Source organism: Danio rerio, chromosome 15 (genome assembly GCF_052040795.2).
Source record: "Danio rerio strain M-AB ecotype USA chromosome 15, GRCz13ab, whole genome shotgun sequence".
Classification (NCBI taxonomy): Eukaryota; Metazoa; Chordata; class Actinopteri; order Cypriniformes; family Danionidae; genus Danio; species Danio rerio.
The window spans coordinates 5420714-5448250 of NC_141035.1; the positions used below are offsets into that span (position 1 = coordinate 5420714).

The window sequence follows — 27537 nt, forward strand, 5'->3', positions numbered from 1 at the left end:
ACTATATGTCTAAGGCAGCCAATAAATGCACTGTTTTCATTTAGATTTTCTTTGTTGATCGTATGAGCATCCGTGACGAGTAATAGATGCATTTATTCAGGGCTATTATTAAATGTACATTCAACAGCATGCACTAATTATTTTTTTCGTTTGGGCTAGTTTACCGTATAAAGATGGATTGATACTTTCAGTTTATAAATGTGTTATCTGGAATGGATACACATAAGCTTAATAGCCCACTTTGTCTGATGCTTTGGACTGGAGCCATTTCATTCATTCATTCATTCATTTTCTTGTCGGCTTAGTCCCTTTATTAATCCGGGGTTGCCACAGCGGAATGAACTGCCAACTTATCCAGCACGTTTTTACACAGCGGATGCCCTTCCAGCCGCAACCAGCCGCAACCACCTTCCAGCACTCGGAGGAAACCCACGCGAATGCAAGGAAAACATGCAAACTCCACACAGAAACACCCACTAAAAATAAAATCAACTTGCCGTAAACTGGTCGCTTTCTTCTTCATTTTGTCTTTAGTCAAAAATGTGGTTTTGATTTTTGTTAGAAACCAAAGGCCAGGCTGTTTGACGGCCAGATTTCATCTTAAAAATGATGCCAAACTGACATTTGCTACCAATGTTTAATGTGGAAAACCAACTTCAGTTGGTTCAGAATGCAGCTGCTAGAGTGCTTTCTAGAACTAAGAAATATGATCATATTACTCCAGTTTTATTATTTATTATTGCACAATGGACATCCAGGGAGGATTTAATGAAGCAAACGGTGCAGGATTTTTAAGTAATGCAAGCTAGGCAAAGAGCTCTAGACTGCTCTGGGGCTGATGGTGTCACTTGGGGGTTCGCTGGGCCTGGAGAAGTTGTGGCGAAGTGGCCCTTTCTCCTCCTACACTTCCATAAGTGTGGTGCCAGGAAGCTGGTCACCTCTTCAGACACTGCAGTGTACTCTTGTCTCTGTTGGTCTGCATTAACACTTCCAAAATGCTAGTTGGAAGTGAGGTGTTAATGTGTCTCTGTGTCGAGTTTCTTCGCCTGTGTTTTGTTCTTTCTGAATGCTTCCTGGATGTACAAGTGGCTCAAACTTGACGTCAGCGACGCCGACGGCCACAGCATAGGGCTATGCGTCAACGCCGTAGCATACGCGGGCTTTTGACGGAGAAGTATAAATCAGCCTTAAGAGTGCTGCAGTGTCTCAAACGTGTGTCTCAGAAGATCGCGCTGCAGCCAGGGTGGTCGCTGGGTTGGCCCCAGTAGGTTTAGACAAATCAAGCATTCCTGAAAATGTCTCCAGCGATGTAAGCTGAGATGACGCAGTCTGGGACGCCCTAATCCTCTTCAATTTCAGTTTAGCTGATAGACTTAGAGGAGGGTCGTGAATTAGTTTTTATAGAGAGATCAATGAGGATGCAAAGTGTGAGTGGCAAAGGGAAAAACTCCAGATTTCCAGGATCTCTAGCTGTTTTTTTTCCCCCTGTTGTAAGGGTTATGTAAAGACAGCTATTAAAGGCCTCTTTTAGGGTAGCCAATATGCCAAGTCCACTGACCAAAGTCAAAGTTTACTTCTAGGCCCTGCTAATGGACTGATGCTAGATCAGGGATGGGCAAACTTGATCCTCGAGGGCCGGTGTCCCTGCAGAGTTTTGTTCCAACACTAGTCAAACACACCTGAACATGCTAATCAGTGTCTTTAAGATCACAAGAAATCTATAAGCAGGTGTGTTTGATTAGGCCTGGAGCTAAACTGTGCAGGACACCGGCCCTCCAGGACCAAGTTTGCCCACCCCTGTGCTAGACTCTGCTGGCACCTCTATGTCTTCCAGTATGTAGCGCAGGGGTGGCCAACCCTGTTTCTGGAGAGCCACCTTCCTGCAGATTTCAGTTGCTACCCATATCAAACACACCTGAACCAATTAATTAGGACCTGAACACCACGTGATAATTACAGGCAGGTGTGTTCGATATGAGTTGCAACTGAAATCTGCAGGAAGGTGGCTCTCCAGGAACAGGGTTGGCCACCCCTGATGTAGCGGGTAGAAAAATAACAATACTGATCTCCGCGGAGTCCTCCAATGGACAGTTCGTACAGTCAGGGATGTGAAGTCAAAGTAAGTAGTCCATAAAGTGATTCAAAGTATTTATTTCTTATTTAAAAATTACTAAAAACTAAAACTACTCTGTGGGGGGAAACTGCCAGATGATCTGAGCTGGCAAAGCAGAAACTGAAGAAATACAACTTTGAACTGGTACAAGAGAGCAAACATGAGGAAGTTTGGTAAAAGAACAAATCAAGAAAAACAGGTGAACTGAAAAATTCCCTGCTAAAAAATCCAGCTTAAACCAGCCTAGGCTGGTTGGCTGGTTTAAGCTGGTGAACCAAGCTGGTTTTAGAGGGGTTTTGGCCACTTCCAGGCTGGTTTCCAGCCATTTCCAGCCTGGTCTTTGCTGGTCAGGCTGGAAAATGACTAGCTATATCCAGCTTAAACCAGCTTGACCAGCCTGGTTTAAGCTGGAAATAGCTGGTTTTGGCTGGGCTCCCAGCCTGCTAGGCTGGTCAAGCTGGTTTTAGCTAAATCTGGTAAATACCGGTAAATTCGTTCTGGCTATTTTTCGGAATGCTGCACTGTGTGAATGCAGAAGTAATAAGTGTGTGCACGTCTAGAACGTGCTGACGTGAGACGTCTGCTTTAGCCAATCACAACAGTCAGACGCATTTACGTCCGCGCGGTTTATGAGAATAAAAGCCTTTGAATATTTTTCCAGACACATTTAGCTGCTAGAAGTTAGTCAGATCACGTTTATATGTTCTTCTTAATGCATATGTTCTTCTTAATGCCAACTGTGTAAATAATCATCGATGAGATGCTTATGATAAGCCGTTGTTTGTTTACCTTCAAGCTTTGCGTGTGCCTGTGAAACAACCTGTGAGCGCGTGCACACGCACATATTATGAACATCTCGACATGCGAAAGTGATCCTGCGAAAGTTGTTCACAATATTGATCATCCACAGAGTTTGTAATTTAGCCAAATGTTTACAAATACAAGCGCAGCCGTTTAAAGCTCATTTGTGGTGAATGATGTCAGAATTTACCGGTATTTTGGAATGGATGTGTGAATGCTCTTTTCCGGAAAATTTCCGTAACGTCCTCGCCTGTGTAAACAGCGCTTTTTTGAATATACCGGTAAAGTCGTTCCGGAAATTTTCCAGATATTTACCGGTATCACTGTGTGAAAGGGGCTAATGAGAATACTCATGAACCACATGTTCACATGAAACAAAACACAAAAGCATGCGGCTGCATGTAAACATGAGCCATGTGCTTCACACAATGTCAACATATGACTGAACCCAAGACACACGATAAGTTAAAGTACACATACTGTACGCTCAGTATAGCTGAATCTTGTGAGGATTGGAGTTAATTCTTGACTACTCTTTAAAGAATATTGTAGATTCAAACATAGTCAATCGCTCACTCCTTTTTTTCCTATTATTGTCACAATAAAAAAGATTCAGAGAAGGATCCAAATGCAAGTAATAAGTTTATTTGACGCAGTCAAAATAAACCTACAGGGTAGATGTGTGTGCAAAGACAACGGAGAAAACTGGGTAGGAAACAGACAGACGAACAGGGTCCAGCAGTCAATCCTCTCAGTCCTGAGCACAGACAGACACACATAAGCAAACACAACCAACTGACAAAGGAACATAGAAGCGTCGGCCAGAAATAGGCACGATAATGAGCCTCAGCTGACGAGCTAATCAAAACAGCTGAGTATCGTCATAGCACATGACCATAACAAATACACGTGGACAACCAAAACAAAACAAACCCACATGACCAAACAGACACTGCGGAAGGCGCACACCTGCAACCGTGACAACTATATACTGTAGTAGGGAAGTATGTAGATTTTGAACAAAGCAACTAAGGTTATTTAATAGCATCTATGCTCATGTTCATCAATCTGATGGCATCTATGCTCTCATGTTTGTCTGTTTCTCCTTATCTTGAGGTTACAATCTACAATCGGTTACAAGGTACCACACAATCTGCACATTTGTTTTATTTAATTAAATAAACAGCATGGCTGGCTTTTACAGCAAGAAAGTCTGACATGAGCCAGAAGGCCTTTCTGAAGTTTTCTTTTTGAGTTTCCCCACAAGGTTTATACAGCAGTTAACTGAAACATTCATTCATTCACTTTCTTGTCGGCTTAGCCTCTTTATTAATCTGGGGTCGCCACAGCGGAATGAACCGCCAACTTATCCAGCACGTTTTTATGCAGCGAATGCCCTTCCAGCTGCAACCCATCACTGGGAAATAACTGAAACATTATTTTATATAATTATCTCAAATATCTTTCAACTATATTCATCTGCCCTACATTAACAAACAATCCGACCCAAAACTTGCAAAATTAGCCAGATCAGTCTTTTGCATCTCGGCATCTTTACCATGCATTCAATGAGTTCCTCCACAAAACACCTAATCTTGGTAAATAAAGGATTTTTAAATTATAAATAAATATTAATTAAACCATAAATGCATAAGGCAGTCAAAGTATATAGGCTAATGTTAGCATTATTCTTTTATTATTTAGCTTCACCGTCACCTTAAGGCCAGATTGTTAAGAGAAGTGGCAAAACAAATCCCGCAGAACCTTTATCTTAATTTTGTTATTGCCAAATACCTGTCATAATTTAGAATTTATTTTAATTTGTAAAGAGAGACATTTTTATTAGTGTGTTGGCCAAAGAGCTGTGTGCATGTGTAACCCCACCGGTCCTATGCCACCCAACCTGCTCCGAGCTGGTATTGAACCAGCGATCTTCCGCATGGGAGTCGGTTGCTCTACCAAGGAGGCTAAAGTGTTTGTCGCTAGAGCACCTTTAGAAATCAGAGGAGTGAGGTTTACCTGCACAGCACACACTAGCTGGCCTCCGTTACACTCACCCCCCTAAACCTCACTCCCATCCGGGTCACAGCACCAATGTAACCCCGACAGTCCAACACCACCCAACCTGCTCCGAGCTGGTATCGAACCAGCAACCTTCCACATGGGAGTCAATTGCTCTACCAAGCAGGCTAAAGACCATGGCCTCTAACGTCTGTCGCTAGAGCACCTCCGTCATACATGTGCACATTTGAATAATGTCTGGTTATAAACATGTCTGTTTTTTCAAAAGCTGTCAATCAAAATGTACTTGTCCGGCCTAACTTTTATGGTCCAACTACAGCTCTGCTGGTCAAAACCTACATCACACATTTAAGTACTTAATTGAATGGCATATATTTGTTTTTATGAATATTTAGCAATTTAGCAAATTAGTTAACAGCTACGATTCTCATCATGTTCTGTATCGGTCAGGTCTTAACATGTCTGTATTGGTCAGTCATAAGTATCTTTGAACATAAAGCTCAACTGAAGCTAACAATGAATATCAATTGTCCTTCAAAAAATGAGAAACAGTTTGTGTGTTTTTTCAAATTTATTAGTGTCTATGTGTTCATAGACATGGAATCTGATATATTCGTCTTTTCAGATACCTGTATAAGCAGTGGGTCTGTATTTTGAAGTCACACCCCATCCACCAAAGCATAAGCCTCATGTTTAAACCAGACTAAATTAAACTTTTCTAAGAGCAAGATAAAGCTTGTTTTTCAAAAATTAATTACTACAGTATGGCACTTTCTGTATATCATATATTTTGAATTGGATACATATGTTAAATAAAGTTTAATTGTTATACACACATCATAATATTCAAAACTTTAAAATTATTCATTTGTATGGCATCCTATTGTGCACCAACAAATGATGCAACTCAAAACATGTAATTAGCAGGCTGTTTTCATTCCTAATACTGTCCCTTGACTATTCCAGAAAATCTTGGCATCTTGACCACCGTTATCTCCCAGTGGGTCAAGATAAATGGACCTTCAGGTGTAATTAGACCTTTCAACAATAACACTGTCCCTGTGGTCAAAAGGTCAACAGCCCAGTCCCAGCGAGGCTTATGACTGATGTTTTACATGAAGGATATTGCATCATTGTAATAGACAATGACATAAACAGAGCAATGGAAATAATTGTGTATAATGTTGAGATTTAGTTGTTATATATGTTTTATTTGTCTGAGAGAAAAAAAAAAATTAGTGTATTAATTTTAGTGTATTAATATGATAAAATCAGGTAAATGCTGCTTTCAGCTTCTAAAACAAAATCCCCAGTGAATGGAGGTAAAATATCTATACTTATCTATAAATATCTTGACTTTAAGTCAAGCAAAATACAGAAATTGAAATGCATATAAATATTTAATTATAGAGACAAATGAAAATAATGTTACTCATAAGTAGGGCCACAGAAATTTTTCACTTTTATTTAAGGTTTACTATTCAAATCCAATTAGATCTATTTGTTTTGTAACTTGCAAACAAAGCAAGTCTCGCATAATGTATCAACTAAAAGACAGAAAATATTACTATACAAACTGTATATTATAAATATATCTCTCTCTCACACACACACACACACACACACACACACACACACACACACACACACACACACACACACACACACACACACACACACACACACATTTATATATATATATATATATATATATATATATATATATATATATATATATATATATATATATATATACAGTTGAAGTCAGAATTATTAGCCCCCTTTTGATTTTTATTGTATTTTTTAATATTTCCCAAAGGATTTTTTTAACAGAGCAAGGAAATTTTCACAGTATGTCTGATAATATTTTTTCTTCTGGAGAAAGTCTTATTTGTTTTATTTCGGCTAGAATAAAAGCAGTTATTAATTTTTTAAAAACCATTTTTGGAACAAAATTATTAGCCCCTTTAAGCAATTTTTTTTTTTTTTGATAATCTACAGAACAAACCATCGTTATACAATAACTTGACTAATTACCCTAATCTGCCTAGTTCACCTTATTAATCTAGTTAAGCCTTTAAATGTCACTTTAAGCTGTATAGAAGTGTCTTGAAAAAAAAACAAAAAAAAAAACAGGGGCGCTAATAATTCAGGGGGGCTAATAATTCTGACTTCAACTGTATATAATTTGCAAATGAGTCAGTAATATGATTAAAAGTTGTATAAAAACTGGACAAATATATGTTTACAAATATTTATATATTTTAATAAATAGATTCAATAATGGGCGAAAGATTTGTGGATTTCTGTTTGCACTAATTCTATGTGTGCCTACTCATAAGCAGGGCCAGACAGAATCTGTGACATTTTTTGCTATTTCTGCTCAAAATTTGAAATTTCAAAATGTAATAAATCTGTGGATTTATGTGAAATGATTCAGGGAGTATCATAACTAAAAACGTAATATATGAAATAAATTTTTTATGTTTTTAACTTATTTAAGTGAATAAATCACTTATTTATTCATTGTTTACTATGCAATTCCAATTAGATCCACTTATTCGGTAAACTAAGCAAGTCGTTCATATATTATGTCTACTAAAAGACAGAACATATTACTTTACAGACTCTATTGTAAAAAAATCATTAGAATATTTTCATATTAGTCAATAATATTGCTGTAATTAATTTAACAACTGAATAAATATGTTTAGACAAGTAAATAAATAGACTCAATTAATGGCAAAAAATCTGCGGAAATCTGCGGATTAAAGCTCAAAAAAACTGAAACGTCTGTTCTATTATAGTAATATCATAAACCTACAAAAGTATCCATGTATGTACCTGAGAACACCTTGGGGCCTTAAGAAGTTATACTTAACAACTCTTCAAACTTATTAGCAGTAAATGTGGAAATAACAGGTATTGTACTTACACATTAAATCTGTAGTATTATTGGTATGTAATTTACGTTAAAGTGTAAGGACACTGAAAAAAAACTTAACATTTTAGTTACTGGGGTTTTAAATTTATGGTATGTTAGTTTAACGACAGTCATGTGCTAGTTCAATGAATCCTCAGGAAGGAAATAAACACTTGTTGTTTGAGGGAATAACAGTTGTATTTATCCTGCACGAATACAATGCATAAAACAGTCGAAACAAGTATAGATTTGTACAATTTTAGCTATACTTTTTTTTTATACACAGTTTAAAATATTAAACTTCCACATACACTTTTGCATGGTTATTTCTGCATATAGCTGTACTTATAACCTTAAACACTTATAAACACATCAGATTTAAACACAAACACTTATAAACACATCAGATTTAAACAGTTCATATATTCATATTAATATTAACAAATAAAAGTAAATTAATATATATATATATATATATATATATGTATATATATATTTTTCTCATATTAATATGAATATGAATTTTCCATTATTTTCTTATATTCATATTAATATTAACAAATAAAAGTAAATTAATATATATATATATATATATATATATATATATATATATATATATATATATATATATATATATATATATATATATATATATATATATCATATTAAATTTTTTTCCATATTAATATGAATATGAATTTGTTCATTATTTTCTTATATTCATATTAATATTAACAAATAAAAGTAAATTAATATATATAAATATATATATATATATATATATATATATATATATATATATATATATATATATATATATATATATATATATATATATATATATAATTTTTTTCATATTAATAATTTTTTTCATATTAATATGAATATGAATTTTCCATTATTTTCTTATATTCATATTAATATTAACAAATAAAAGTAAATTAATATATATATATTTTTTTATTATCATTATTTTTTATTTTATTTTATTTTTTAGAAAAATGTACAGAGTTACTAACTTGGTTGCATGTAAGAATAGGGAAATATAATAAATGCTACAGTTATTTAACTGAATATGGTTACAGAACATAAACAAGATGATGAAATCAATCGTATGTACAGTAATGTTGTCTGTGGACAAAGTAAATTAGCTTTTAAAATAAAGTAATGCTCTCTTATTCAATAAAATGGCCAATTTTTGACCTTCGAAACAAGCATGCAATTTTTTTGCGAATTTCTGGCAAATTTAGCCCATAAATTAGAGGATTGAGAACAGGAGGAATAACCAGGAATTCAACTGAAAAAATGATTGTCAATATCTTGATTTTGTCTGAATCATTTCGACTTAGAGCAATATCACAAAACGATGCTATAGAGTAGTTAACAAAGCTCACAATGTGAGGAAGACACGTTTGCAGCGCCTTGCCCTTAAATTCTTTGGAGCTTTTTTGACAAATAATCAAAATACGGATGTATGTATATAGAATGAAGAAGGCAGGGAGAAAAACAGTTGCGGTTGTGACAAAAAACCCTAATATGTTGTTACTCAAAGTCGAAGTCCCGCAAGAGAGTCGAACCACAGACCAGTTGGAGCAATACAGTCGAGTCACATCGGTCCCACACAAAGGCAACTTGGCTGAAAAGAAAATAACGAGAGCCATGGAAAAAACCACACAAAACGATGCCATGGCCATGTACCGAGCTGTTAATCTTAAACTCATGATTTTGTGATACTTCAAAGGATTACATATAGCAACATATCTGTCATATGCCATCAGGGTCAATATAGTATATTCAGACATCGCATAAGAATAAATAGTGAATATCTGAACGAAACATGCTGGCCTAGATATAGCATTTGTATCAGAAAGGAGATCAGCAATTAACCTGGGAAAGAAACCAGCGGAGCCATAGAGATCGTTGACAGACAAACAAGATATCAGTATGTACATTGGTTCATGAAGAGATCTCTCTTTAAACACCACAAACAAAATGATGGCATTGCATACTATAATTGCCAAATACACTGTAAGTGTCAGGGTTAGGATGACATATCTGATGTGTACAAACTCCTTGAACAAAGTGAAATAAAAAGAAGAAGACATGGTCCCATTTTCCATTTGTTCCTCAAAGCTATAAAAGCATGACAAAATAAATGTTTACTTGCTAGTTTTCAATCTTCTTTGTTCAGCTTTTCTTTGCTCCAGTAATATTTTTTGAACAACAGTCGAGAGAGATGCCCAGAATAGCGAAGGACAAGGCGACACTACCTGTCTATTGCCTTAGATCTGAGACCTGCTGAATTTGCTGCTTAAATAAGACCAAGTGAACATGGGAATTGGCCACTTTTTTTTTTTTTTTTTTTTGCTTTTCATTAAGCCTAATAGCAGACAGTGGCCATATTTAAATGGTAAAGCACAAGACTGAAGGCCCATTTACACTTTTGATAATTGAGTCATATGAATGTACAGTGCAATTACATTAAAGAGAGCAACCCTGCAGAAAAATCCAGCTTTAACCAGCCTAGGCTGGTTGGTTGGTTTTAGCTGGTCGACTATGCTGGTTTTAGAGGGGTTTTGGCCATTTCCAGGCTGATTTCTAGCCATGCCCAGCCTGGTCTTAGCTGGTCAGGCTGGAAACTGACCAGCTAAATCCAGCTAAAACCAGCTTGACCAGCCTGGTTTAAGCTGGACATAGCTGGTTTTGGCTGGGCTCCCAGCCTGGCTAGGCTGGTCAAGCTGGTTTTAGCTGGTCATCTCCCAGCCTGACCAGCTAAGACCAGGCTGGAAATGGCTGGAAACTAGGCTGGAAATGGCCAAAACCCCTCTAAAACCACCCTGGTCAACCAGCTAAAACCAGCCAACCAGCCTAGGCTGTTTTTTTTTCAGTAGGGAAAACAACTCAAAATTAGAGATTTTCTTCACTGTTTTAATTAGATCTAAATGATTGATTCCTATAGAGCTATTCAAAATGAGCTCAATCATTGGTGACATGGGAAAGCAGATTTTCCAGCAAATGTGTAACTTTTTTTCTATTGCCCAACAATGAAATGAAAGCAAAAACAGAAATGTGCTCACATCTAGAAAATCTCAAAGGCAGGTGCTCGATCAAAAACATTTGTAGCAAAAGATCCAGAAAATCTGCACACTGCTACTTTAGCTCTCAAAAAGTCTTTAATGTCACAATGTTTTGACCGACATGGTCTTCATCAGGTAAAGCATTACAAATGGGAGCTCTTAAGAAATAGTGAAACAGCTCTACACGTCACACCTGCAGTCAATCATCACAATCAGCCAACAAGCCAGTAAACAGGAACATTTACATACAAATAAAGCTGCGGTCACACTGGAGTTTGTGTGTGCACAAGATTATTAGACATTAAAAAAAGTGAGCGATAGCTCCATGTTTTAAATTTCTGTCCAGAGAGGTCATGTTTTGATCCTCGATTGGTCTCACGCAGTGAGAATGATGTGATAAAAATCACATCACATCATGTGATAAAAATCATGAGGAACATTTTAAATATTGTTTGTCATATTGTATACAGTGAAATACAAGTCAAAGTTAATTTAGAAATCACTACTTTATTTTTTTATTTGCAATATTCATACTGTCCTAACTTTTTCTGATTTGGGGTTTTCCATAAAATGGTGTAATATCTTGTGTTACACAAAATAGCAAAACGGTTGGCACTGAACAGCGGCTGTTCAACATTGGTTGGTCATTGGAGTCTGAAAAGAAATAACACAGCACTAAAAAAAATGACAGAAAGGTCTGCTACTGTGAACTGATTATGTACAATGTGAATGTCTCCCCATATAGTGCTCTGTTCTGCTCTTGCTGGACATTTTTTGAGGATGGCAGACAGCTTTGCATGCCTCACAGATATAGCACTTCTTCTGATATCATGATTAAGGGTTTTGGAAATGGATTTTGTTGCAGAATTAGAAACTATCTTCACCCTTTCTCTGCTTTGCCTGCTAAATCTTATACTCTCTCTTTGTGTTTAAAAAAAATCCTATTCTGCCTTCCAAGCCTCATTCTGCTTTCTGTGTCTCTCACCCTAAAGCCGGAGCCCAAGGCTTCAGAAATCTAACTTGAAGAGTTGGATGTGCAAATCATTGATAAACACATCATGAATCTGAATCACCCTTATCCACTTATGAAATTATCTTAATTTAGAATAATTTACAAATTTATAATGGCTTCTGAACAACATTTTAAAAATTAGGCCCTGGAACAGGTTATGTTCCAAAGGTGCCATATGGTGTCAGTGTTCAAAGTATAGCAGGACTTCTGTCCTGATTTGTACAAGAAGAGGCTTAATTTAGGCCCAGTTTACACTAGTGCGTTTTAGTTTTAAAACGGCGTTTTAGAATGAAAACGGTCCGCGTCCACACTAGTGTTTCACCCAGCGTTTCTGAACAGCTCTCCGTCCACACCAAAACACTGAAAACGCACATCACGTGAACACACACACACACTCTGGCATGCGCTGCAGCCTATCTACCCAGATGAGAGCTGTGCTTGGAGTGTTCATAAAGGATCTGCCGCTGTATCTATTCTCACTATACTTGTTAAACGTGATATTTAATTCATCTTGTTGTCTATATCTAACAATATATTCCCCGATTTTGGTCTTTTGAATCTATTACTTGTTCACAGGTAACGTGCTTTGGCTGAACGCAAAGATAAGTTAATAATCAATGGAACCACGTACATTCTGTATATTGCCTGATTATTAGCTTTTATTCATAGATATATACAATAGATATATACACTAGATATCGCATAGGGACCCTGAGCATGCGTCAATAGCGCCGCCACATTGGTACAGTGCTCCCAGGACAAATGTCATTCAACCGCACTAATCAAGACAGTGTTGTCACGTGAAGATGCGGGACTTTAGCGATGTCTACGGGTGTAGTAACGAGCAAACAAAGAAAACAAAGCACAAAGGCAGAACATTTCATAGGTAATATTATGTTTTTTTCTGTTTTTGTATGTTCTGAACTTTTGTGCTAATCAGGTAACGTTTATCGTTCGGGTGATTCATTCACAAACGAATCGCTCTCTCCGTCAGTATGAGAAGTGAGAGCAGGAGAGGAGGTGTGTTTCAGGACATGATTAGATTAAATTTAACAGGGAGGGTGAATAGTACATTTCTGTACACACAAACACAAGCTTTTTGTCAGGAATGCCCGTGCGGTCATTAAACCATCAATGTAGAAAAGTGTTGTAAAATTATAATTTTCGTAATTAGAAAAAAAAATTACATACTAACATCCAGGAAAACTCCCGATCACAGATATATGTGTTTATGTGTATATCTCTGGCTTTGCATGGCCACAGTCCTCCACTGTTCCTTGGTCCCGCATTCATTTCAAAGGAGCGCTACCCTGTAGCAAGATGGCGGCGCTATTGACGCATTCCGTCCAATAGACAACAATAGGCCAGGCGACATCTAGTGTATACATCTATGGCTTTTATTTCCTGTATATAATGTATAAACTCATTGTACGTTATACTTTTATAATGGCCATTATTGATTATTAAAACTGATATTCAGCAAAAGAGATGGTATGTTTCCTGTTTTTACTGAAAATGAAAGGAGGCAGTAATGTTTTAGGCTCCGTTTTGTTATGAATACGCATGCAGTGAAGATGACGCTCATATATGCAGCACAACGCCTCAACATTTCTGCTGTCTGTTAAGTTGTTAATATCAAAATGAAAACAGCAGTTCCTTATATCATGTTTTCATTTTATTATCAAGATATAGTGAAACAACGTAGCAGGTGAGGCAGTGGCGCAGTAGGTAGTGCTGTTGTCGTCACAGCAAGAAGGTCGCTGGTTCGAACCTCGGCTCAGTTGGCGTTTCTGTGTGGAGTTTGCATGTTCTCTCTGCCTTCGCGTGGGTTTCCTCCGGGTGCTCCGGTTTCCCCCACAGTCCAAAGACATGTGGTACAGGTGAATTGGGTAGGCTAAATTGTCCGTAGTGTATGAGTGTGTGGCATCCGCTGCGTAAAAACTTGCTGGATAAGTTAGTGGTTCATTCCGTTGTGGCGCCCCAAATAAATAAAGGGACTAAGCTGACAAGAAAATGAAGGAATGAATGAAACAACGTAGCCAGGATGAAGTGAATACGGTTATAAAGTACACTGTTCCCTTTGAAGATTTACCTGACATGTCCTCGTGAGTTTGTTTCCATATCAAACTAGCGAAGTCTGAACTTACAAGGAGAGGATGCGAGACTGAACTGTGTGTAACGTTAATACTTAATATTCAGGAAAAGCCCCAATCAGAGAGGCGAATGTCTGTAGCCCCGCCTCTGTTTTCAGACGTCTCCGTTTTCCCCATCCACACTGAGACGGAGCAGCAGCATTTTAGAATGAAAACGGCCTCTTCAGCGATTCCAAAACGCTCCGTTTTCGGTGCTCGAAAACTCCGGCGTCATGTGGATGGATGGCGTATTCATAAGTGTAAACGGGGCCTTAGGGCACTTGATGGCTTTGTCCACAGAGCTGCCATATCGAGGAAGATTGAATCAAGTAGATAGTCATTTCAATTATGAGTTCATTGAGTTTTGCGTTTCTCCCAAGGTCTTTTCCCGGTGGCAAAAAAATGCACATAGAAATTTAGTTTATTTATGAATACTTTTGAAAACTGTGTAAAACTGCATAAAATAGCACTTCCAGGTCCAATGTTTTGGCCATTTTTATTTCTTTGTTCAATTATTTGTTAGTTTATACATTTTTTTTTTGCAGAATAAATAAATGTATGCTTATGTAAGAATGACCATTATCTTTTTTTTCCTAATAATTAACTTGATATTTATTTGCATTATTATTTAACTGTGCAGGTCAAAGGTCACTCTGTGTAGGAAAAGACAGAATGTTGCTATGTTGAACAATCACCAAATGATGCAACTCAACTACGATAAACATGTTATTAACAGGTCATTAAGTTGTTTTCACTTCTAATATGGTCCCTTGACCATTTCAGCAAAGCAAACTGTTGACCTTGTTTCCCACTGCTCCAAGACAAATGGACCTTCAAGTTAATTAGACATAAAACCCTTTAATTGAGTCCCTTGGTAAAAAGGCCGAATTGAGCCCCCATGAGACAGCGTTTGATCAAGAATATTGCATCATTACAAACTGACGGCCAAGCAGGTGCATGCCACTAAGTGCAAGAATAGTGGTAAGAAAAATCTTATTTTAATTTAAACAGAGTGTCTAAGAATGAAATGAGCCTAAATATAAAATGTACCACCATAGGCAAGGTTAAAAAAGGGAAATCATTAATTACACTGCTTGTAACACAGAGAATAACCTTTGACACTACTGCAAAATGGTAGTTATTGTAGTCCTCACATAAAATTTTTTTATAAAAAATGTGATCAAATCTGACAGACAAATTTGTGAAAAGTGGATTTGTGACATTAAAAGGAAAGACTGGGGTGCACATTTTGTTATTGCCAACGGACAGTAGTTCAAAAAGCCAGACTTTAAGAAATTATACACTTCTAAAAATTCATAAGTATAATTATTCATACTTATATAAGTATATAAGTTCCAAATAATTTAGATTTACTCAAGGAAAAAAAAAAAAAAGAAAATGAGAAAACAAAATATCATATCCTCTCATCTTATATAGTAGAAACATGGAACTAAAATTGCTACTAAAATGGCTCTATGGACGGTAATGTTTCTTATTAAAATCATCAATGTGAATGAAGGAGACTTTTATAAAAAAATAATAATAAAAAAATAAATACAACATATTTCTGCAGATTGATCTTTTGTTTCGGCTGAAAGGGCATCTGCTGCGTAAAAAACTTGCTGGATAAGTTGGTGGTTTATTCCACTGTGGCGACCCTGAATTAATAAAGGGACTAAGCCGACAAGAAAATGAATGAATGAGATTGACGTTTTCCAATTCCAGTTATGTTTTTTTTTTGGTATTTATCTTCAGCAAAGCACTGAAGGCAACAATATCATGTAATCATAACAATCTAATGTGGCAATAAGATCATAACTGTACTTTGCATTTACACGGTGGCCATATTCAACTATGTAAACACATAAAATCAACATTGACATCATACCAGACACTCTAAATAAATAAATAAATAAATAAATAACATATTTCTGCAGATTGATCTTTTGTTTATATTTGTGGGTCTCCTTGTTTGGTTTTGCAGCCCTATTTTTGCTGTAGCTAGTGTATTTAGAGACAACTCTACCTCTTACCTCTAAGCAAAAGAGAACTTAGACACCCCTACCCTTTCACATGAACATCCAAAACTAGGGTTAGAGGTAAGGTGAAGGGCTAAGTGGTAGAAGTGGGATTAGGCCTTAATCTTACATGTTTAGGCCCAATCACAATTCTATTTTAATACCCCTACCCCTTTCCCTTCACCTTGGCTCTTGAAATAGAGTGTGAAGAGAAAGGACTTCAAAATCTATCCCTAAAAAATGGCACACTACGACAACACCTGTACACATCATCATATGTCATCTCACTATTTTGCTTCATGTGAGATCGACGTGTCCTAATTCCAGTTGTGTTATTTTTTTGGTTTTTATCTTCAGCAAATTCCTGAAGGCAACAATATCATGTTATCATAACGATCTAATGTGGCAATAAGATCATAACTGTACCATGCATTTACACTGTGGCCATATTTAAACACACGAAAACAACATTAACATCATACCAGACACTGTGAAAAGCTCATTCCCAGCCACTAGACTTTTCTGACAGGGTATTTGAGTGTCATCGAGTGACAGAATTTTGTGGGTCTGCTATGCAGGACTTATTAATAGGGACTATAGATAGCGAAATGTAGCTTTATTTTAAACCATGATGATAAAACACAAACGTGGTTTTGAATACATTTAAACATACACTTGTTTGTTGTAAAAATTCCTAATAATGACAAAAAATACTAATTTGTGCATCTCCTTACTTTACCCGTGCTGCTATGCTGTCGTTGTAGATGGTGTATTCTGGGAAATTTTTGTATCCCTTGGTTGTGGTCCTGAAAAATCTCAGTTTCAAGGGCTTCGCCTTCAAGCTAAAGAGAATTGGGAAACCCCTACCCCTTCACGTGGACGCACAAAATGAGAGGTAGGGGGAAGTGGAAGAATTGGGATTGGGCCTTAGATATCTTTGTGTGTTGAGTCCCTGATTTGTTCTGCTAAAAGCTGATCAGTGTTTTTTTAGGATTGTTTCCCCCATTCCCCATCCCACTCCCTCTAATTTCAATCATCATTTCCAAATTAGTTTTTAAATTGACAATTGAAGAACATGTAGACATGCGCAACAGAAACAGTGTTATTACTTTTAAAGGCTGTTCTTCCAAAAATGCTTTATATTTTGCCACAAAGATTTGGGAATATAATAAATAGCAATTTAGTTCATGCATCAAAAACATCACAATTTATAGCTCCAGAACTACAGTGTAAATTGATCTTTGATAAAGAGATGCAAAAAGGTATTTGGCCCATGTGGATACTTATGTTACTCCACCCTATTTAGGAATTGTTAATAATTTATTCATTCATTTTCTTTTCGACTTAATCCCTTTTTTAATCTGGGGAATAAACCACCAACTTATCCAGCATATGTTTCACTAAGCGGATGCCCTTCCGTCAGCAACCCATCACTGGGAAACATCCATGCACTCTTATTCATACACATTGAAGGATTCGGATTTCTGCTTTCCAATCCGTCTCATCATGGACCAACGTTTATCCTTTTCATCATCCTGTTTCTCAGTATTTAACTGTGAATTGATTTTAACTAATGAATAAGTTAAAACTGCTTACTGCAAGAATGTTCTATGTCCTTGTTTCTCTTTTTGCCTGTCTATTTTAACTTTGTTTTCAGCAAACACACAAACCAGGTCATAGGTCATGGAGATCTCTCTCTCTCCCCATACAGAGGAGAAGAAGACACCTGTTCTAGTTGTCCTGATATTGCCTATAATATTATAGCTGTTTGATTGATCTGTTTTTGAGTATAATTAATTTTAATGTAACTCCTTTTTGTGTGGAGATAGACTGTGTGTAGTAAAGATATTGCAGCAGACTGTAATTGTCTTGAACCAGCCTGATAACACAGCTGAACGTACAAGAAACATCCTTGAGTCTTTAACACAGATGGTCGTTTGTGTCTATTGTTTTCCTGGTTTAGCTTTTTACAGGTCGGAGATCAGCTCCTAATAACTTAAGGCGACCTCACCTCTAGGCATCAGGTCGCCATCCATATCTGGAGACAGATACAATGCTTTCTTTGACGCACGCATTAAGGCCATCCATATCTGGAAGTAGATACTATGTTTCTTTGACGCATGTATTTAGAATTGTCTATTTCTGTTGTAACCAATGAGAACTGTTTACCTGGATCCCACCCTTTCTGGACTTGTGTAAAGAGTATAATTGTTCGATTGTTGAAACTGTAAGCAGAGCGGCCTAGGAACTCATTGCGAGTGTTGAAGCTGGCTTCTGCGAATGAAACTGCAAACTATCTTCAGTAAACTTGATTTATTTATTTAAATCTCTGACTCCGGCTCTTCTTCATCAACCAGACTGGTCATTCTTTGGGTTAAACTGTAAACTATCCCTACAACATACACTATGGACAATTTTAGCTTAACCAGTTCACCTATATTGCATGTCTTTGGAATTGGAATTGAAGCATACCAACATGCGCAGAACATGCAAACTCCACACAGAAATGCCAACTGACCCAGCCGAGGCTTGAACCAGCTACCTGCTTGCTGTGAGGGGACATCACTACCTACTGCGCCACCACATCACCATTGTTAATGATTGCTCTGGTTATTTAAAAAATACAGTATGAGTAGTGACACATTTTATGCACACAATGAAAAAAACTTGTTCAAACTAATTTAAATGAGCTGAAACAACACAATTCTGGAGATTCTTTTGGGGGAACTTAATCGTTTTAAGTTCAATCTACTTCAATTAGTTACGTTAACTGTGCATTTGTGCTGGGACAACATGACAGAATTGTGTGGAGCCCTGGATTTTTATTAATAACATTACTTGGGATTGAGGATAATTATGGCACGTTTTATAGAAAAGTATTTGTCGTTTATTTTGCTTTTTATCTACAATTTTAATATACAAAACATTATTAAAATATATGTATACATTTTACATTTATGTTTTGGTAACACTTTACAATGAGGTTCATTAGTTAATGCATTTACTTACATGAACTAATCATGAACAACACTTGTACAGCATTTATTAATCATAATTGAGCATTTACTAATGCATTGTTAACATCCAAGTCCATGCTTGTTAGCATTAGTTAATGCACCATGAGTTAACATGAACTAACAATGAACAACTGTATTTTCATTAACTAACATTAACTAACATGAATAAATACTGTAGTAAATGTATTGTTCATTGTGTTGGGATAAATTGCAGATCGTCTGTGTGTTTCCTCAGTAAGCTGGAGCTCCAGGAAGGCAACAAAAACTGAGATGTGAATCAAACAGTTTATTGCTCTCTTCTGAAGAAGACTGGGGTATTCCCAGCTTTTATACATCATACTCAAGGTTACATGGGCTGTGAATACGTGCAAATATTCAGCTCAGTTAAGCAGAACAATTTTACCCAGTGCTCAAGAATGTCAAGGCGCAACGTCAAGGCGTCTAGTACAAGGACAACTTACAATAAGATAAGACACAGTAAGAAAAACAGTATATTTGAAGAGTGACTACATGGATATTTCTTTCAATCCCCTCTTCCAGGCTCTGTTTTTACAAGAGCCTGGATCATACCATATTCTCATAAACCCTATTTGTTAAATGGTTACCCTCAGTTCCATTTATAGCTAAATGTTCATACCCTTTACCTAAGGCATTAACCATCCTATACATTCGTTCCATAAAACATCTCAGAAGACATGGACCAAAAATACATACACATAAAAAAAATAATAAGTACCGGTACCACCACTGAGACATATGGAGCCAATGATCCAAACAGGCTTTCTAAAAATCCCCATCCCCAATTATAATTTCTTTCCTTCATCTCATCCTCATACACCTTCTTTGTTCATGTTAGTAAATGCATTAATTAACATTAACTAATGAACCTTATTGTAAAGTGTGACCAATGTTTTCTAAATATTCATATGTCGTATAAACTAAGTATTTTATAAGGGTATAAGACCACACAATGTAATTGTATTTTTAAGAATTACCATAATATAGAGCAACTAGGTAATTATTTTATAGAACTTATTAAAAATAAAGGTTACAGACCATGCAACACTACAGGGCCCACATGTTTATCACCAAATGATGCAACTCAATAAAGACAAACATGCTGTTAATTGGTCATTGTTTATTTTTTTTAAATATAGTTCCTTGGCCTCCAAAGATAAGCATGCTGTACACTATTTCCTCAAGTGGGTCAAGATACCATTAGGTTTAATTACACATGGCAACATTTTAATTAAGTCCCTTTGGTCAAAAGGCTAGTCCCAATGAGATTAACGGCTAATGTTGTGGATACAGAATATTGCATCATTTCAGTGGACGGTCAATCATGATACAGACACGAAAGGTTGGTTTCTGGCTTGAGTGACACAAAAAGCGACAACATAATTTGTGTAAAAATAAATTATAAATAAAGCTCATTTCAAATAATTAATACAGCTCTCTGTGTGTTAATTGAAGAACTTTTACTAATCCTTTTCACAATCAAATTTTTTATGGTGATGTACATTTCTCATTATGGTGGTGTAAATTTTTACATTCTCATGAGTCATTGCTTATTCTACACCTGAAAATATTATTTATTTTGCCTGACACTTTTTGTCCCCTCGTCTAAAATAACTAACGGTTTAATCACTTAAGCCTTTGTTACCATTTGCATGCAATAATTCAATGAAGCATTGAACCAATGAATGAAAGATGTATTAATATATTTGTACAAGTCAGCTCATAGAGTGTGGTGAAGTCTCAAAGAAGACTTTTTTTTCTATGACTTCCAATGATATTTTGAGCACCATTTTTTTTTTTTTTTTTTTTTTTTGCTGATGGCCTTACAGTTCACAAAAGCAGAACAACACAAGCCAGCACTTTTAAAGCAAGGTTGATCTTTATCATCTTCATTTTCACCTTGGATAATTATAAAGCAATAATGCAGAAAAAGCAGGTGCACTTACTAATATGCAAGTGAAAACAATGAATTTAAAATGAATATGACATTAGTGCCAGATGTACGTAAAGCATGTGTTAATAACTAATGGATGGTATTGTTAAAATGCTAAATTTAGGGCAGGCTTGTTTAAAATAAACCATTTAACAAATTGTGGCAGTTCACAAATCAAGGTGAGCATTTTGATGCATGCCCGTAGTCAGGGGAAGGTTCGGGTGGTTCGAACGAACCATCCACCATGGCCACAAGGTCCAGAATTTGTCCTTTTTATTATTTAATGTGATTTAATATTATATAATATATACATTATATAATTAATATATATATATATATATATTAATATATTTATATTCAATATATATTGTAATAAAGTGCAATTTTAAATAACTCTGGACAGTAATTGGAATCCCATAGAGCCTCAATGCCACAATAATGTGATGCGAATCACGACATAAAAAGTGTTGCATGCAGAACTGTTGCAAACAATTTATTTGTGTTGAATTTAAACAAACAAATTAAGTTTAATACTGTTCAACTTATTTTTGTTTGTTTAAATTCAACCCAAATAAATTGTTTACAACCACTTAACCTAAAAAATTGAGTAAATCCAAGGAATCATCTTTGAATAATTTTTTTCAGTGATGGTAACATTTTATTCTTTGTTGCGTCATCCATACCAAGTAGCGATGTGGGTCGAAAAGAGCAAGAAGGCAGAAAGGGCAGGCAGCAGTGTCATTATCGCAGGATATTAAACATATGTTCAAAAAGACTGCCAAACAGGGTAAGGCTAAAGTCACTTACTTCCTAAGAGTTGAAAATCTGCCCCTATCCATGAGGTTCTAGGCTAACTGGCCACATTAGCTGGGATGTCCTGTATATTTATTGACTTGTCCAGTACATGACCTCCCTTTCCCTATTTTTGTCATTATTTTTTAAATAACTGTTCGATGAAGACTTCAATGGCAAGCAGAGTCCTCAGCTGTCAGATGTCACTTCACAGCATAAGGTGCTAATCCCGTCACATCTGTGTTTTTGAGGCTGTTTGGTCACTTCATTTGTTATTATTCTGATCGGATATAAATCCAATCGCTTTGGGTGGTTTGGAAGACCCACCCCTCACTGACAAAGATCCAGTATTTGTCCCATACATGAGCTCAATTGTCCTATTTTGACTGCTACGCCATCATAAATAATGAAAATAATCCATCAAACAAGGCTTTATGACCAAACGGAATCCTCTGTCGGCTGTTGCTTCGACTGTAATCTGATGTAAGAGAAGTCTTCTTTCACTGCTGTATTGCTTTTAAACAGAGAAAACATTTTACAGGAAACTTTTATTCTAAATCTTGGACCTTATTTCTGAAATAAAAAAGGGGTGAAGCACCAGAAGCCCACCATATTAAATTCATTTGAATATATTTTGGCTATTGTTGATATCCAGGAATTTTCAAATGTACTTTTTTTTTTTTACCAAAGAGGCTAGAAAAATCTGAATAATTCATTATTATTATTGTTTTTATTATTATTATTATTTTATTTTTTAACTGAAATGGCCAAATTGTGACTAAGGAATTGAATGTGCTGGCCAGTTTGTTTTTTGCCTTATAAATGACAGTAGGCTACAGTTTTCGTTTTTATTTTAAAACTTTAACAGATTGCTATTTTTTCCTAATGATAAATGATGTAATAAATTTGTATTTTACAAATTTGTCCTGTTTTAATTTTTGTTATCACATTTTTATAAAATATTTTTAGCACATCAAAAAGTGTGCTTAAGATGACATCTGACAAGCTAAAATGCAGTATTTAAATCTCAAAGTTTAATAGAAACTGAGGCGTATAAGTGCAAAAAGGTCCACTTTTTCAGAAAAAAAGAACCACCCCTTTCACCAGGCTGGCTAGGAGCATGTGATGGTATTATCACCGTTGTTTAATGCTCAAAGCTGTGTCTTAAGCTGCGGTCACACTAGAGTTTGTGTGTGCGAAATCCTGTCGTACGGCGCTGCGAATAGCTGCGGGATGAATTAAGATTATTAGACATTAAAAAAGGCAAGCGATTGCTCCATGTTTTAAATATCTGACCAGAGAGGTCATGTTTTGATCCTCGATTGGTCTCATGCAGTCAAGTGATGCGATTTCGCAGGTCAAAGTTCACCAAGCTTGAACTTTGCACTGCAGCGACCTGCAAACTTAACGCATGACCCTGCGTTAAAACGCATTCGCGTGTGTATGAAGGGAAGTCTATGGGGAAAAAAGTCAAGTGTGACCGCAGCTTTAGTCAAGTTTGTGTATGTTTTGTTAATAAATTAGCTGCATTTGATTATAATTGGCTGTTTGTGGCCTAATTAGCACTGCCCTTAGTAGATTGTGCTCGACATTAAGAAAATAATAATAATAAAAAATTGTATAAAAAAATTGTATTCCACTTCTATGGGATTGCACTCTCATGCTAGCTTGCCCTGCTTATTAAAAATAGTTTTTAAGAACTAAGAAATTATTTAAAATGCATCACAATAATTTAAGAACATATGTAAACATATGAAAGGAATATTCATCTACATTTCTGGGACAATATATTTTATTTGTGGGCATCAGGGAGCTACACCTTTTTTTAAAATGGATTAACTTCAGTTAATTTCACAAAATTCTACACACAATACCCCATAATTATAATGTGAAAAAATATTTTTTGAAATTGTCGCAAATTTATTCACCTGAAAAATCACCTGTACATAAAGATACTGGCAGTTAAGAAGTTGTCAAAAAAGATGGGATCAAACCAAGGTTTCTTTGAAATTTGGATGACAGCCTCAGTCCTCTAACAGTGACAGACAGAAATGGAATAGTTAATAACAATAACATGGGCATATAAACAATAAGTCGTGATAAATTGTAGAAATGCTAATTGTAGAAGAAAACTATGCTGTAAAGGTGGTGTTTAGTCTCTATTTATGATTTTGTGGAATTTGTGAAAGTGTACAGTCTTTATTTTAAAGAAAATGTAAATGATGCAGTTAATATATCATAATTACTTTAGTGAATTTAAAATTTAGCAATTTTACTAAATATACAGTTGAAGTCAGAATCATTAGCCCTCTTGAATTATTAGACCACTTGTTTATTTTTTCCCCAATTTGTGTTTAACGGAGAGAAGATTGTTTCAGTACATTTCTAAACATAATAGTTTTAATTACTCATTTCTAATCACTGATTTATTTTATCTTTGCCATGATGACAGTAAATAATATTTGACTACATATTTTTCAAGACACTTCTATACAGCTTAAAGTGACATTTAAAGGCTTAACTAGGTTAATTAGGTGAACTAGGCAGGTTAGGGTAATTAGGCAAGTTATTGCATAACGATTGTTCTGTAGACTATCGAGAAAAAAATTAGATTAAAGGGGCTAATAATTTTGTCCCTAAAATGGTGTTAAAAAAATTTAAAACTGCTTTTATTCTAGCCGAAATAAAACTAATCAGACTTTTTCCAGAAGAAAAAATATTATCAGATATACTGTGAAAATTTGCTTGCTCTGTTAAACATCATTTGGGAAATATTTAAAAAAATAGTAAAAAATTCAAAGGGGGCTAATAATAATTCTGACTTCAACTGTATATATATATATATATATATATATATATATATATATATATATATATATATATATATATATATATAATCTTCATTTTCATAACATTTTTGTAATGAATTACATAATCAGCCACGTCAACATTCCCTGGTGTTTGTCCTGTCCTATAAATTCAGATGCTTCACCAGATCAACATGACTCTTTGTTTGTTCTATTAAATAGGTTTTTCATTCATTAATATTGTATATTAGATAGGTATATAATCTTGAGGTAAATGGACTCTCTGTTTACATTGTTTTTCCAAATGATTTTTCATTAAGCTGAGGAGATTTTTATTTATTTCTTTATCTTTTGCATTGGATGATTTCCTCTGCATGAAATGTGTATGTAAGGAAGACACCTTTCTTCAATTGTTTGAAACAAACCGTTAATATGGAAAACAGTGCAAATTTTACAACTATCATACTGACTGGATATCTTCAACTGGATTTCAACATGAAGTACTTGTTGTTTTTTGTATTAACTGTGCTGTATTTGACAGTGGTTTTTGCCAATAGCTTTCTTATTGGTGTCATCTTTTCAGCAAAAACCCTTCATAAGCCAATGTACCTGCTTCTCTGTAGTTTGTTTGTTAATGAACTGTATGGCAGCACAGCTTTATTTCCTTCACTTCAGGTTAACTTAATTTTGAATAGCAACGAAATTTCTCTTATATATTGTTATTTACAGATTTTCTGCTTATACACATATGCAATGATAGAATTTTGTAACTTAGCAGTCATGTCTTTTGATAGATATGTGTCGATCTGCTATCCATTACAGTATAACAGAATCATGACCCCTTATAGAGTGGGTTTGTTAATTGCTTTGGTTTGGACCTACTGTTTCATTCAATTTTTTTTATACTTTTGTCTTTTAATTTTAAGTTGCAACTGTGTGGAAATGTAATGGAGAAAGTGTGGTGTGACAACTACTTACTTGTGAAACTGGCTTGTTTTAAAACCTCTCTGAATAATACTTACGGTATTTATGTTAATGTGATGACAGCACTGATCCCATTGGCGCTCATTTTTTATTCATATACAAGAATTATCACAATTTGCTTGAGTTTTTCTAAAGAAGCTAAGAAGAAGGCTCTAAGCACATGTACACCACACATTATATCTCTGTTAAACTTTTCTTTGGGCTGCTTCTTTGAAACACTTCAAAGCAGGTTTGATAATATTAGAATGCCAGCTCTGTTACGTGTAATAGTTTCAGTTTATTTTTTGATGTGTCCGCCACTGCTGAACCCTATAATGTATGGTTTAAGACTGAAAAATATCAGACTAGTATGTAAAAACTTGATGGTATCAAAGGTTGATATAACATAACACAAATGTATTTGGGTTTTTGATGTGCTTTAACCACCATCATTATGGTGTTTAATTGCATTTTAAGAATGTTTTGTATATTAACCTACCATGTTAAATAATTTATAAAGATATATTTGCATATGATAGATCAGTTCCTTTTTGCTTCATATGAAAATGTTAGCAAATAATACAAATGTTTGTAGTGAAACTGTTTTTCAAAGATATATCATTTTGACAATTATATTTTTTCTTTAACCTTCCTGTCGTGTTTGGGTAGATTCTGACCGATTTACAACTTAAAACACTCATAAAACTTGTGTTTTACACCTGAGTGTCTCAAAGCCTTATGATATCCTCCACACTGTGCACTTGAAAATATAGAAGTGATGAAACCCCCTTTCACTGAATTTTCAGTATTTAAATCAGCGTTGTTACACCTGTGGCGTTCCCGGTCAAAAGGGACCACCATATGAAATCAATGGGTATCAAGACTATATTTATCCATCAGACATCCCTATACACACCGCACCCCAACTCACTCCCTGACTTACTCACACACACACACACACACACACACACACGCACGCACGCACGCACGCACACACACACACACACACACACACACACACACACACACACATATTTAGACCCCTCTGCAGGTATTCAACCCCTAAACCCAACCGTCATTGGGGGATAAGCAATTTTACTAAATTGTATGAATGAGATTGTACAAATTTATACGAATTCACCATTAAATTAAATAGTTACGAATTGTCTTGAGATGTCTTTCTTTTTCTTTCTTTCTTTCTTTCTTACATTTTATCTTTCTTTCCTTTTTTCTTTTTTCTTTTTTTTCTTTTTTCATTCTTTCTTTCTTTTTTTCTTTTATCTTTTTTTCTTTGCTTTTTTCTTTCTTTCTTTCTTTCTTTTTTTCTTTCCTTTTTTCTTTCTTTCTTTCTTTCAGCTTAGCTGCAACTATTTCATTGGACTAGAACATTACCATCTCACTCAAAAATAACCGAAGTATAACGAGTGCTAATGCTGTGGCCTTAATCCCCATCTATACCCTCAATCACATAGTACAAAGGATTGGATGCTGTTTTGTTTGTGCTTTGCTGGTTGATAAATCATTCAAATTCATTAAAATTTCAATTTGTTTGGTCAGACCCTGTAATTGTTATTTTAAAGAGCTGTCTGTTGGTAATGAAACTATATTGTTCATTTTGTAATACATTTGGAAATCGGTGCTCCGATTCCCCCTTCCCCTTTTGTTTTCCTGCTATCATCCCGTATATATAATAATAATAAAAAAAACATCAACTATAAACTTGGGTATTTTTTCATCAGATACTTTTTTTTTCAAGATTTATTTTTTGCCCTTTTTGCCTTTATTAGTTAGGACAGTATTGAGAGAGGAAGCAAAGTTGGAGAGAAAAAGAGGGGGGTATAGGGAAATGTCCTCAAGCCAGGATTCGGACTTGGGACACCCTGACGTGCTACTGACGCACATATGTCTG

At 35.4% G+C, this 27537-nt stretch overlaps 5 protein-coding genes and 1 pseudogene across 8 annotated transcripts in view; 2 read left to right on the forward strand and 4 right to left on the reverse strand.

Moving 5' to 3' along the window:
- Positions 1 to 27537, reverse strand: part of brwd1 (bromodomain and WD repeat domain containing 1) — a 1114631-nt gene that overhangs the window by 455674 nt on the left and 631420 nt on the right. The window lies entirely within an intron of this gene.
- The window catches only part of phkg1a (phosphorylase kinase, gamma 1a (muscle)), an 831529-nt gene that overhangs the window by 323043 nt on the left and 480949 nt on the right, over positions 1 to 27537 (reverse strand). The window lies entirely within an intron of this gene.
- The window catches only part of mxf (myxovirus (influenza virus) resistance F), a 250465-nt gene that overhangs the window by 178978 nt on the left and 43950 nt on the right, over positions 1 to 27537 (forward strand). The gene's annotated exons all lie outside the window — the stretch shown is intronic.
- arrb1 (arrestin, beta 1) overlaps positions 1 to 27537 on the reverse strand; it is a 348576-nt gene that overhangs the window by 107639 nt on the left and 213400 nt on the right. The gene's annotated exons all lie outside the window — the stretch shown is intronic.
- Positions 9006 to 16543, reverse strand: or64a1 (odorant receptor, family 64, subfamily A, member 1). Of its 2 annotated transcripts, XM_087282279.1 has the most exons (2): positions 14611 to 16543; positions 9006 to 10623 (listed from the first exon to the last, which is right to left on the reverse strand). In XM_087282279.1, exon 2 carries the CDS (start codon positions 9977 to 9979, stop codon positions 9035 to 9037), a length of 945 nt encoding a protein of 314 aa, XP_087138405.1. In that variant the 5' UTR covers positions 9980 to 10623; positions 14611 to 16543; the 3' UTR covers positions 9006 to 9034.
- On the forward strand, positions 25098 to 25988 carry or121-2p (odorant receptor, family E, subfamily 121, member 2, pseudogene; annotated as a pseudogene).